Below are 13,175 nucleotides of genomic sequence, written 5' to 3' on the forward strand. Positions count from 1 at the left end.
GGAGAGTTGAAGAGTTGAGGTCAAGTACAGACTCCACCTACCCAAAGTGTTCTGTCAACAACTGGATCCCTATATCTTGAGAAAAGAGTTTGCTCTCTCTCTACCCCCACTAAAATTCAGTCATTAAGTCTTCAGAAATAATTTATTGTCATTAGAAATCAAAGTGCCAGAGATGAAAGACCCAACTGGCCCACTGGGCAGTAAAATTCTCAGACTAGAGCATTTTAGAAACTTACATTCTTAGTGATTTAAATTGGGTGAGGACACTCCTTTGTAAAGAGGCAAATGAAAGGACAAACCCACAAGAGGACTCAGGGAGTCTGGGGCTTTCGTTCTCCATGACAGGAACGTCATAAGCAGAGAGTGGAGTGGGAAGGGTCACTGCCCCTCTCACTGCTGCACTTAGGAGGCTCACTGGCTGCTCTTTCTGAAGAAATACCTAAACGGGAAGAGAGAGCTGCAGAAGGAGAGCGGAGCAGGTTGAGACTCCAGAGGTCCAGTTCCCGTCTCCCAGGTCCCATTAGGGCTCTATCACTAGCTCGGGCATTTTGGCTCTGAGACCACTGATTGGAAATTCAAGTCTGAAACAGCATTTGAAAAGGTACCCAAGTTAAATTATACTCTGGAAGTATAAGCAAAGAACAATAGCAATGGGATGGCTGAGCTCTAGACAGATGAAGGGATTTGTTTTGTACTCTGCAAAAAGGACTCTGAAGACAGAGCCTAGGTTCAGAGAGAAGAATGGAACTATTTTAGTAATGAAATCAACTGAATAACCCAAACACAATAAGAATGGTTGTTGTCCAAGTAACATTTGGGATATCAGATTCAATGCTGGGCTCATCAGGGTGGGGTAGGTTAGTTAGGACCCTAAAGCCCTATCTCATTTCCATCATTTGTTCTGCACTAAATAGAGATTTATAAGGGTAATCTGCTTTCTTTTCTAGTCTACTTTCCCTGAGAGATTCAATGGGGCTTAGTTTAATGGTAGGAGAGAAGTCCGTCTTACGTCAGAAACCCAAAGAAGCCACTGGTTCCCAGCTCCGCGGGTCCCTCAGCTGGAGGTGGATTGTTTTGCTGCGTTGGTGGGATACTCTTCCCTACCAGGCTGTCCTCCCACTTAGAGTCTGCAAGGGAAACACTCAGGCAGGGAAAGGGCTACTTGCATGTGAGTGGAAAAAGGCAGGACACTGAGCATGAGCCAAAGGCAGCCTCAAACCAGGATAAGTGAAGCCAGGTGCACTGTTTGCTCTGATCTTCTCAATTTCATCCCAGTTCAGTAAGAGGCTATTCTGACCTTGGAGTATTTTCAAAGTCAGGTCGAGATTTCTTACACTGCTCAAATCCTAGACACCTACCATGGCTGGTGTGTCTACACATGGACTGACAACTTGTTGGAGAGCTCACTTTGCTCATGTGCCTGCATCTGTGATAACTGCATCCATACTGAATTCTCACGCTGAGTGAAAGATCAGCAAGCCAAAAGGGCGACACCTTCACATGCATTCCCAGCCCCTGCCGAGCACCATCTGCACCTTCGATATTAACACTAATGCCCCAAAGAGAAGAGGAGGAGAGACAGCTTCCCAGAGATTGTTCTCTGGGATAGAAAAGCAAAGCATATCCCTCCCAACTTTTCTGTAAAACTTACATGGAATGTTCTGAAACTGTGGGAGCACCAATTTTGCTATCAGAAGCACAAGAAGAACATGCATTGCCTCTTTCACTCCATTTGGGAACTGCAGGGGCTCCTATTACCCCAGAGCATGCCCCCAGACTGAATGGCTAACAAGCGCCTCCACGGCAGCAAGGCACATCGCCCACTGAGTGTGCCCAGACTCAGAGCTCTGTGCTGCTTTGCTCATCAGGGGACTAAAGAGGACAGAATGCTTATTAGAGGAGAACAAATATGAATTTCCCAGAACCTACCCTGGTCCTGGACATCGGTGACATCAAACGCTGGGGTCTTCTGGCATTCTTGCTGGGTTTTTCTTTCTCTATTCTGATGAAAAGACCAAGAAAAGTCTTCAACTTTACTCTTTTCCAGCGTGGGGGTCTGAATGCTATTTGCTGGTGAAGAGATTTCACATCTGTGCTGGGGTCTGGCTTCTGACTGCCCAGACAGGTTCTATTTTTCTGTCCTTTTCCCATATCAGCTTCCCAAACACTGTCCTCCTAAAATCATAATGTTTAACAGACAAGAACAAACCAAGCTGCGTGTACCTTATCATTCCATGTTTCTGAGTGCCAGCTATTGCCAAGGACAGAATTTCAAGGTTTCAGAAATCAGGAGGACCTTTATTTTACCTTGGAGAAAAGTATAATCTATATGGTAAAACTGACATATAAACTAAGTACTCTAAGTCAGTGTGATAAGACTACCCTAGCAGTCTATATAGAGTGCTGAGGAGGTTGTGAAGAGAGTGGGTGGTGGTTAGACAAGGAAGACTTCACAGGAGTAGTGATATTTAAGTGAGGCCTCGATGGACAGCATCAAGGAGTCACAGAGAGCAGGGCATTCCAGACGAGGACACGATGTACAAGGGCTCACTGCCATTAACATGTAAGTATGATCAGTGTGGCTAGGGCCAGCAGAAGCGTGACTGGCGCAAGCAGCCAGCGCCCCACAACACAATCCTACTGTTTCTCTCTGTGCTACTGCCCTGTAGACCTTCCTTCGTGCTTTGAAGTGGACCCTCTATAGCCTGGTTCCAAGCCTACAATATTCTCTGAGACACCTTGATGGTCAGAAACACGGTTTATATATTTCTTTTTGGGAATCACTGCCAACTGGTCACTTCCCTCATTGAGGCAAAACCTGAGGCTTGACCACCCAGCAGTGCTGGGGAGTTCTTGAGCCATTTTGCCGGTGAAGAATTCTGTAGCAAGCGGCTGCCGACTGTCAGGGTGAATCAAGGGGGCAGAGGCACAGCAATGCCAGGAAAGGGAGGACAGGTCCTCCATGCTAAGCATGAGCTGATATTGCTGGTAACCTTTTCCACAAACCCTTAAATTCCAAACCACATGGGCAGCCACCTAAATCATACTCCTATAAAAGTGAAAAGAACTCTTGGGCAGAAGGAAACTACCTCTCACTTCTATATAGGGTGGAGGGGAATTTAGAGGCCCTAGATATGATTTCTAGCTTGAGGGAATGATTCTCACGAACTTAAGGAAACTACGGTTTGCCATTTAAATCCTGCTGCATTGGCCCTAAGGAAAGCATCGACTAAGGTTGGAAGTGGGGACCAGAAGTGCAAAGTCCCTGGGGCAGAGGTACAGCCTATCTCTGAACCAGTGGAAATTTCCACGGTAAGAGAGCCTTTGTGCTCTTCTGAAATCTTGACAGAGGTTTCCTCAGGCAAATGTTGTAAGAGAGGAAAAACATTATAGCCTGAAATAAAACTGAGGGTACCATCCAGGACATCCAGACACACATAATACCCTGAAAACCTGATGCAAAGCTGTCCCCTGTACGTTCAGGGTCACCTCTGCTTCAAAGTGCAGGTCAAGTAGCAGAGGCGGAAAAGAAAGCTACGTGCACGGCAGTCTATTTCCCTTCTGGACCATTCATCTGCTCTCTTCCATTTTTTTATCCTTTTAAAGTCTGGATCTCTAGATCTGGGAGCTGAAGTAACAAAAGGAATGAGTCTGCCCTTCTTATCCATTCTCCCTAAACACCTCTGATGAAACAGAGACCTTATTCAGGTATGTGTTGTATTCTTCTAAGCTTTCCCTGCACAGGCTCCCTATGTGTACAGATGTGCACAATCCATACTGACTGTGTTTCTACACCTTAACTCCCCTCAAAGGGGAGCGAAGACATCAAGCACTGGACCAAAGGAGCATGTTCGATTCTTCTGGCTCTTAATGACTTGCACTAAGAGTCACTGTGATCACATTAATTTAGGAGACGTCTGCTCTCTGGGAACAGGGTCTACAGTGGAGATCATTTGGGCTCTGAGTCAAAATCAATAAACATATTCCTTTTCTTTTTTTCTCAGAGTTTTTTTCTAACCCAGTATCAGGTTGACAAGGTAATTATGTTGAGTTAAGAAACTGTGGGTTCTTGAGGGAGATGATGCGTCAGACTAAGAATAGAAAAGTAAAAAGGGTAGAGTGAGGGAAGTGTTCCTTTAATAGTAATTATCTTGGTTGTATAAAGTGTCTTTGTTCTCCAGAGCTTCATGTACTCTTCTTGTACTTTATAAATTCTTCTTCTTCCCTCTTGAAAGGATGAGAGTATAGAGAGGGAAACCATCTGCTGAAATCACTCCATGGGCCAGTTGGCCATGGGTATAATAACATGGCTCTGTACCCTGCCCCTGCCTACAGAGGCAGAGGTCTTCATCTTTAAGGGTTCACTCTACTCCAACTAAATGGTGAACTCCTGGGAAAAAACTAGATTTTATATGTTTGTGTGTACTCCAGCACCTAACACAATGCCTGGCAAACGGGACAGAATTGTTTAGAAATGAAAATCAGTTTTCTGCTTAAAAATGTTTTAGGGAATTCCTGTGATCTTGAAGGTGGCTTTAAGACCTTTTAGGATGCAGCCTGAGCTGACCCCTCCAGTAGGCCACTAAAAGCACTGCACTCTTATACTCTTTCCACTTGGCCTAAGTGCTTGGCGCTACCCTGAGCTACTCTGGGAACTCTCTCTCACATCCACTTCGTCTCAGTGAGGCTCTCCTTTGTGGTCCCTTTGTCCCCTGGGCTTCCTTTATTCCTGTTCATAGCACACTTATCATAAATTGTCTGCCCAGCTTTACATTTTCAGCACTGTTGGGGGAGAGTGTGCTTGCTAGTACTTGGCACACAGTAGACACTCAATAAATGTTTGCTGATGAATGACTATATAAATGTTTACTCAATAACTGATCATGTTTTGGATCCTGGGAAGGTGAGGGAGGTGAGCTAGGAAATACTGCTTTGTAGCTGTGGTGGAGAAATAAGAAAAGTCACAAATAACAGCTATTTCAAGGAAAAAGGGCATTATTTTAGGGACTATTATGGAAAAGAAGCCCTAAAATGGAGGAGTAGCAGATGTATGAATATCTAAACGGAGAACAGACCTCACAAAATGAATCAAGTATTATTGAGGCCGACCCATCACTGCTGTGAATGAAGTTTTCTTTTACCAGTATCCTGTGTTGATACTAACCTATTTTGTCTGTAAAAATTAGATGTTCCCAGACTCAGACTCCAGTGCAGATGAGGGCAAAAAGCTTTCGAAAAAAAATTCTACACTGGATCTCACCTCAACTCAACAGACCTATTTTCTTTTTCAACTGCAGAGTATAAAAAAGCAGCTCTTTAAGCTAAGAGAAGGCTTTTTAACAAAAGGATTCATCGATGTGTGTATTATGCAGCTACATTTAGGACAGGCTGTGGCAAGGGTGGATGGCTGAAAGTTGCTCTGCACACAGGGAAACCTGTCTGAGGTTTCCAGAATGAGTGCAGTGAATTCAGTCTGTACTTAGGACCAAGATGTGCTGGTAAAAGGAATCCTGACTCGTAACCAAACAGAAATAGCCAAGAGTCTTGAAGTCTCCATTTTGGTGCATACCCTCCTGGTTTCCACAGGGGGCTTCTTTTTGCTGAGCCCTTGACTGGAAGTCCCCATCTCGGCCCTAAAGTGGGAGGAAAGAAAGCCCAAGAAACATTACTGGCAGTGGCAACATTATCACATTCAAGCAAAAGTATCCCAGATGAATATTTCAGCAGGTTGGCTATTTTTATGCCACTCCTGGCCTGAAGAAATTCTGTGGCCAAATTCTCTTTGGGTGCTGCTTTAATTCACAGCAGAATCACAATTTGAGACACTTGGGGATCTAGGGGTTGAGAAAGGGAAAATGTGATCGACAGCAGGATTTTGAAATACTTAGTTGGGCATCAAAACACAGAGAAAGGGAAGATATGAGGCCCCTTCTCCGTGAAAAATTCAGTCAAACAGAACCAAGCAAAGCTTCATACCTCCAAGCACCCTCACATCCCACCTGTCTGGGGAAGGAATTTCCCGCCTCTTCACTGACACGTGCATTTGGACAGTGTAGGTGTCAGCTCCTGTATGGCCTACCCTCACAGCCCCATGAGTCCTCACTGCCCTTGCATGTCTTGGTGCCCACATAATACCAGGAAAAGAACACTTGCTTTCTGTGAACCTGAGTTGAAAGCACTTTGCGTTGGGAAGCAAACCACACCTTGGATTATTCCAGCATCTCTCTGTGGGTGTTAATATGAAAAACTGAATTGTCTTACTGACTCATTCTGTCCCTGACAGAGAATCAAAAGAAGAAATAAGTAGCCCCTACAATAGTAACTTCAACATGTTAAGAGTTGTGCTCAACACTCCCCGTAATTTGCAGCACCTCAGCCAGTAATTGAGGCATACCCTCTTACAGACATCTATGTTTCGGCCTGTACTACCTCTTAAGGTAGAGTTCCAAAAGCTGCACAGGCTCCGCATGCAGCAGACACAACCACCCACACCTGCTGGAAAAGTGAGAGCAGGCACAAAAATATACTGCTCACTGCATAAACTAAGATTATAGTTTATTCGTTCTCACTCTTCTGAGGCTTTCTCTATGTTCACGTATAATGCTGTGGGCCTTCATATCTTATGCCTTCTGAGTGTCTTCTTTTTTCTTTCTCTTTTTTGGCTGCACTGCTCGGCTTGTTGTTGCTTAGTTGCTCAGTCCTGTTCGACTCTTTGAGACACCATGGACTGTAGCCTGCCAGCCTCGTCTATCCATGGGATTTCCCAGGCAAGAACACTGGAGTGGGTTGCCATTTCCTTCTTCAGAGGATCTTCCTGACCCAGGGATCAGACCTGAGTCTCCTGCATTGGCAGGCGGATTCTTTACCCCTGAGCCACCAAGATCTTAGTTCCCCATCCAGGGATGGAACCTGTGGCCCCTGCAGTGGAAGCTCAGAGTCCTAACCACTGGACCACCAGGGAATTCCCTCAGTCCTCACTGAGGATAATGAACAGAAGCATTCTACTTTGCTGAGGAAGTAGATTTGCAAATTACATTGCAAATACCAACTTGCTTCCTTCCCTTAGTCTACCCACCCGAATAAGCAGCTATGAATAAAGCCCTGAGACAGAGTGACTCACCCCAACAGAGGGCAAGGCCTAACTAGAATGCAGGGTTTAGTGCCTCACCCAACACCACTGACCTGTCCAGCCCTGGCCTGGCTGGGGAGCTGGGCACTTCTCTGCGTTTTCGTTTCTTCAGCATGGCTTCTGCTGCTTTCCTCTCTGCCAGGACCTTCAGAGAGGAACCAGATTCCTGAGACTTTTCCTTTTCCAGAGTTGCTCACATGAGGGCACAGTGAAGAGAACTGCCCATCTATAAATTGCCAAAGGCAGCTTCTAACATCAGCTTTCTAAGTAAGGATAGACAGAGTCTCAGAAATCTAGCCAAGAAGATAAAAAATTCTTGAGTATACAATCCTTATTGGACCTGGGCAACAACCAAGGGGCAAAACAGAAGAGTCAAGAGCAAAACATGAGATAAGAAGCAATAAAGGCAATTTTCATTTCATAAAGAAAAGGCAAACTTACCAACCCAAGAGGACTGCTATTCATTGATTTTCCTACAATAGGAAATTTGAATATCATAATGAAGCAAGGCTGTTTCTTCATTGACTTCTTAGAACTGGTTCTAGATAAAACTTTGGTGTGTGACCTTTTCCCTTTCACCTGGTTATCAGTTTTCCTAGAAATACTGTGTCTCCGAACTTTTTTCCTCCCTTATTTTATTGTCACCTACAAGTCATGTGGAGATGATGTGGTGAGAGGTGACTCCACGGTGTCATCTAAAAAGTCTGACACAGATACTATTATAACAATAAGTCACTTAAACGGGGATGATCCCTATTATGAAAGAAAAAAGGCAGAACTTATGGCATCGGTGACAAATGAATTGAGATATTTTGAGATAATGCCTTTGTACTTTTTTTTTTTTCCCCCAAATCAAACTGGTAGATGTCTCCTTGTCCCTCTATTTGTAAAAATAACAATGGCCCCCAGAGATTAAAAATTGGGAGATATGTTTAAGATATTACTAAGAGGAAAGTCATTAAATACTCTAAAATGGAAGGAATTATTTATATCATAGGTTATTTCTCATTGAGTTATTACCCTAAGTCACACTGTACTTTCCATTTCCCCATACACATTTAATATTTTCAACAACTCAATGACTATTATTAGTTTTCACCATTTCACAAAGGAGGCATACAAAGATTGAGTAATTTATCTAAGGTCACACACTCAAGTGGCAAATCCACCAAGATTTGAACCAGGCAGTCTAGCTTGGAGGACATGCTCCTGACTTCTGCAGTGTCAGTGTGGGGGCTCGATCTGGCTATTTCACCACATTCAGCACTGCTAACCTGCGGATGTTCAACCGCCCCCTTTTCCTTCTCCTCTACCTACACTTACATCGTTCTACTTACCTGGTGACAGATTTTCATGAAACCATTTCATCTCCACGTACAGAGTGAAAACAAATGGATAAGGGACCAAGACAGCTTCCCCATGTTTGAATTTCAGATGGGATACTCTTTCCCATTTGCTTTTATCTGGGAAATGTGCTAAGGAGTGAGGATGTAGCCAGTATGAATCCCTGAGTACTGTTTTAGAGGAAAGACTCCATCTCCTTTCCTTGACCTACCCTCCAAACTGCACGGGTTTGCTGCTTCCACTTAAATCTACAGTGTGAATTGTAGTTCATCTCCCCCCAGGAAAGAAAGGATACATGGAAATACAATAAAGTGTTCCGTAGCAAATGGCTGTAAATTATCCAGGTTTCCTAAGACCGCACGAATAGAATCCTGAAAAAAAAAAAAAAAGTGAAATAACTTTAATACTAATTTCAGCCAGCCTATCAATTTATCTCTATCACTGCTCTTCACATAGCCCATACTCTTTTAGAGTCCAACTACTTGCTGTTCCCTGAATATACCTTCCACTTCTCCACTCCTCTGCTCTGGCCTGAAATACCCTTTTAGTCCAACATCATATGACTAAATTCCACTTATTCTCTTATGGCACAACTCAAAAGCCATCTCCTCCACAAAATTTTCCCTGATTTCCCAAGTTAAATTAACTACAGGTCTCAAATTTCACAGTAGTTAGCCTTGGGCCTTTACTATATTCCTTGCATCTTTTTTTCCCCCCTTCTGTGCCTCCAGGCTTGTGAAATCTTAATTCCCTGACCAGAGATTGAACTCTGGCCCGGCAGTGAAAGTGCTGAGTCCTAACCACTGGATTGCCAGAGAATTCCCTCCATGTACATATTTTTATTTTCTTTACTAAGAAATCTTCTTGAAGTAGAATATATACCTGATTTATCTTAGCATCCCTTCTCTACCACAGTGGATGAAGCATAACAGGTCCTCAACAAATAGATGCTGAATTTGTTGCTCAGTTTTGTTGGACTCTCTATGACCCTATGGACTGCAACCCACCAGGCTCCTCTGTCCATGAAATTCTCCAGGCAAGAATACTGGAGTGGGTAGCCATTCCCTTATCCAGGGGATCTCCTCGAGCCAGGGATTGAATCCCATCACAGGCAGATTCTTTACCATCTGAGCCACCAGGAGAGCCCCAATGAATAATATTGGTATTTATTTATATGTACTTATTTTGTTTTTGTTTATGTCAAACCTTTTCTTCTACTGTCTTTAAATCTTAATTATTTAGTCTCTAATTAACCTATGCTTATTAGTATATGGTCAAAGAGTCTGACATGACCAAGCACTTACCAGTACTCAAGAACTCTTTAAGATAAAAGATTTCTATTATCCTCTTTTTACCGACGAGGAAACTAAGACAGAGAGAGGTATGGTGATTTACGGAAGGCTACACAGCTAGTAATGATAGAGTTAAGACACGAACCCAGGCAGTGGGGCTCCAGAGCTTACACTCCTAACCATTAGACTAAACTGCTTATCAATACATGTTTTCTAAGTGAATGACAAAGGATAACTTCTGCTTCAAAACTAATGAGAGGGGAAAAAAAAAAAAAAAAGAAGAAAGAACATATAAAAAGCACTTCAAAAAGTTTTAGGGAATTCCCTGGTGGTCCAGTGGCTAAAACTCTACACTCCCATTGCAGGAGGCCTGGTTTTGATCCCTGGTCAGGGAACTAGATTCTGCATGCTGCAACAGAGAGCTCGCATGCTACAACAAAGACTGAAGATCCTGCAACTAAGACCTGTGCAGCCAAATAAATCAATAAATGTTTAAAAAAAACACAACATTTTTATATGATTATAAGTGTATATAAGTGTTCTCTAGCTACCATTAGATGAACTATTGTGCAGCAAGAACCACATACGTCTATTTCTAATCCTCACTACAATCCTGAAAACTGATACTATTTATCAATCTTACTGACAGGTAAGGAAACAGACTCAGATAAGGAAGACAAATTTCCCAAAAATTGTACTGTGAAGGCAGAACTTGAGTTCAAATCCAGGTTTTATTGGTTCTAAAGACTATGTTTGCAATATTTTACTGCGCTGAGCTTTACTCTGCCCATATCAATGAAGCAAAGTGAAATAAATTTTGCTCTACTCATAATTAAAATAAGCAGAAAACTGTCATGGTACTATGTTAAAATAATTGCTATTTATAATGATGCCTCCGAGGTCCTCAAAGATCCTAATGTATTTTTCAACACATAGCTAAAGAGTACCTTTAAGGCTTTGACTCAACTTTTTGGTTTCACAGTTTTGCATTTGTGTATGCAATTATATTCAAATTCTTTGAAATGTGGCAGCATATGTCTTTATAAATCACAACAGTCATAGATCACTCAGTCATGAAGTTAGAAAAGAATACACTAGTTTAAAACTCTCATATTATGAATGAGGCAAATAAGACCCAGAGAGATAAGTGATTTGCTAAGGCTCACACATTTCTTAGTGGTTCAGCCAGGACTAGAAATAGGGGCCAGGCCCCAGAACTCTCAATTCCTTGTCCAATGCTTTCACCAGTTTACAAATTTGTTCACCTTCTTTTTCTTCTTCTTGAGGGAGAATCTAAAGCCATTAGAGTTGGGTAGGAAAGGAATGAAAATGAAGTGGAAATATAGCAGATACAAATGTTTCCAATTAAAATGAAGACACAGCAGCCTTGTCTGTGTATTTACAGTTGAGTTTCCTGGACGTCAAGTACCAGGCAGTGGTTGGGATGGTGAGGTTTCCCAGAGCCCTGGAAGGCAGCAGTCCTCCGGATGCTTTCTCTATGCCAGCTACCACAAAAGACAGCTGCCCATGGCTGGGAACTCTAGTGGAAACAAAATCACTCTTAGCCTCAAAGGTGCTGACACTTCAACTAGGAAAATTGAGAAAGAGTATAGGCTTTAATTTCCCTGGAAAAACAGTAACCTTTCTCTGCAGAAGAAATGTGGCAGGGAGAAGTCAAATAATCAAGCGGAGATTGTGACTAAGTTTGTAGGAAACAACTAAAATCTAAATAGGGATGCATCCTCAGCTTAAAAAACAACATTCCCAGAAATTGCTTCTTTCCCTACCTCCAGCTCCTGGACGATGACTTCCTTGTTTTCTACCTCTTCTCCTCTAGAAGGTAAACAGACAAGAAGTAAGTAAGCCAAGAAGAAAAGCTCTGGAGACAACAGACTCTAGTAAAAAGTGACATTTCCAATGAGCTAAGGGAACATAACTAAATAACAATTGTGTGTGCTGACCCAGTGCTCAAAGGAAGAAGAGCTCACTAGGTGGTGTAGACAGAAAACTGGTACAAGCTGTACCAAAATATCTTCTCCATTACCCTGCCAAGACCTGACATTTCCACCGTTAAAGTTAATAATTGATTAGACCAGTAGTTCAAGTGTAATCTGTAGACCTCCAGGGGTCCTCAAGATCCTTTCAAAGAGTCTCCAAGGGCAAAGTTAGTTTCATAATAATACTAAGATATTACTTGCCTTTTTCACTATATTGACATTTGTATCATAGTGCAAAATCTGTGGTGGTGAAAATGCTGGTGCCTTAGCACAGATCTAGTCAGTTGCACTAAACTGTACTAGCAATTGTAGCCATCTTTGCCACCACACAGGAAAAAAAAATTTCAATTCCATTTAATATGTTAGAGGAAGAAGTAAAGCCTTAATAATTCTGTAAATCTCACCCCCCGAATAATGGATTTTTAATATACTCTGTGATAAAAAAGGAAGTATGGATAAAGCGTTTCTGCGGCATACCAGAAGATCATGGTTCTCTTGAGAAGTATCTGCACGACTTGGGAATGGGACAGACATTTTCTCAAAGGCGAACAGTGAGCTTATCAATAAAACTGACAGTATTTGTGGTTAAGGATAAATTTTTGGATTTCAAGTAAAATTTCAAATTTTAAAAAATTTTTATCCACCACTGTGGGGTTGACAAGTTCCAAATACTTGGACATTTTTCTGATAAGATTGGTAGTGATATTAGCAAATATGTTTTTTGACACTGTATAATGAAGTGTGTTGACATTTGAACAATCTGCATGTGAAACAATATTTTCCAAGCGACCATAGAAACATTTCAGGTTACAAAATCATTCTAGGTAAAGGATAGATCAGCTTTCAAAGAACACGATAGACCAATGGATTTTAATGTTGCAGAGATCAGAAAGTACAGTGATATAATTTCAGATTCCACATTGCAACTAACCTTTAAAAAACTACTATATTTTTTAAAAATGAAACTGAGTTTTCTGGTTGTCTAGTGGTTAGGACTCGGCACTTTTACTACTGTGGCCTGGGGTTCAATCCCTGGTCCTGGAACTGAGATCCCACAAGTTGTGCTGTGCAGCCAAAATTTAAAAAATATTTTTTTAATTTAAATAAATAATAAAAATTAAAAAGAAACAAAATAAACAACTATTATTTGTCAAGTTTTGATGCAGGGCCAAGGAAGAATATCCACAATGATCTGAGAAGATTATTAATATATTCCTACCTTTCCCTATTACAAATATTTGTTGTTCATTTGATCAGTAGTGTCCAACTCTGCAATCCCATGGACTGCAGCATGCTGGCTTTCCTGTCCTTCACCATCTCCTGGAGTTCGCTCAAACCCATGTCCACTGAGTCAATGATGCCGTCCAACCACCTCTGTTGCTCCTTCTCCTCCTGCCCTCAATCTTTCCCAGC

At 42.2% G+C, this 13,175-nt stretch overlaps 1 protein-coding gene across 2 annotated transcripts in view; it reads right to left on the bottom strand.

Moving 5' to 3' along the window:
- Positions 1-128: 128 nt before the first annotated feature.
- The window catches only part of MAJIN (membrane anchored junction protein), a 54,225-nt gene continuing 41,178 nt past the window's right edge, over positions 129-13,175 (bottom strand). For both annotated transcript variants that reach the window (XM_027959749.2, XM_060404086.1), the window contains 9 exons: positions 11,553-11,598; positions 8,769-8,844; positions 8,467-8,592; positions 7,571-7,602; positions 7,183-7,274; positions 5,570-5,633; positions 1,930-2,002; positions 1,010-1,127; positions 129-457 (listed from right to left, as the gene is read on the bottom strand). In XM_027959749.2, the coding sequence (XP_027815550.1) occupies positions 412-457; positions 1,010-1,127; positions 1,930-2,002; positions 5,570-5,633; positions 7,183-7,274; positions 7,571-7,602; positions 8,467-8,497 (456 nt within the window). In that variant the 5' untranslated portion in view covers positions 8,498-8,592; positions 8,769-8,844; positions 11,553-11,598 and the 3' untranslated portion in view covers positions 129-411. The remainder of the gene's footprint in view (positions 458-1,009; positions 1,128-1,929; positions 2,003-5,569; positions 5,634-7,182; positions 7,275-7,570; positions 7,603-8,466; positions 8,593-8,768; positions 8,845-11,552; positions 11,599-13,175) is intronic.

This window comes from Ovis aries, chromosome 21, assembly GCF_016772045.2.
Source record: "Ovis aries strain OAR_USU_Benz2616 breed Rambouillet chromosome 21, ARS-UI_Ramb_v3.0, whole genome shotgun sequence".
Taxonomy (NCBI): Eukaryota; Metazoa; Chordata; class Mammalia; order Artiodactyla; family Bovidae; genus Ovis; species Ovis aries.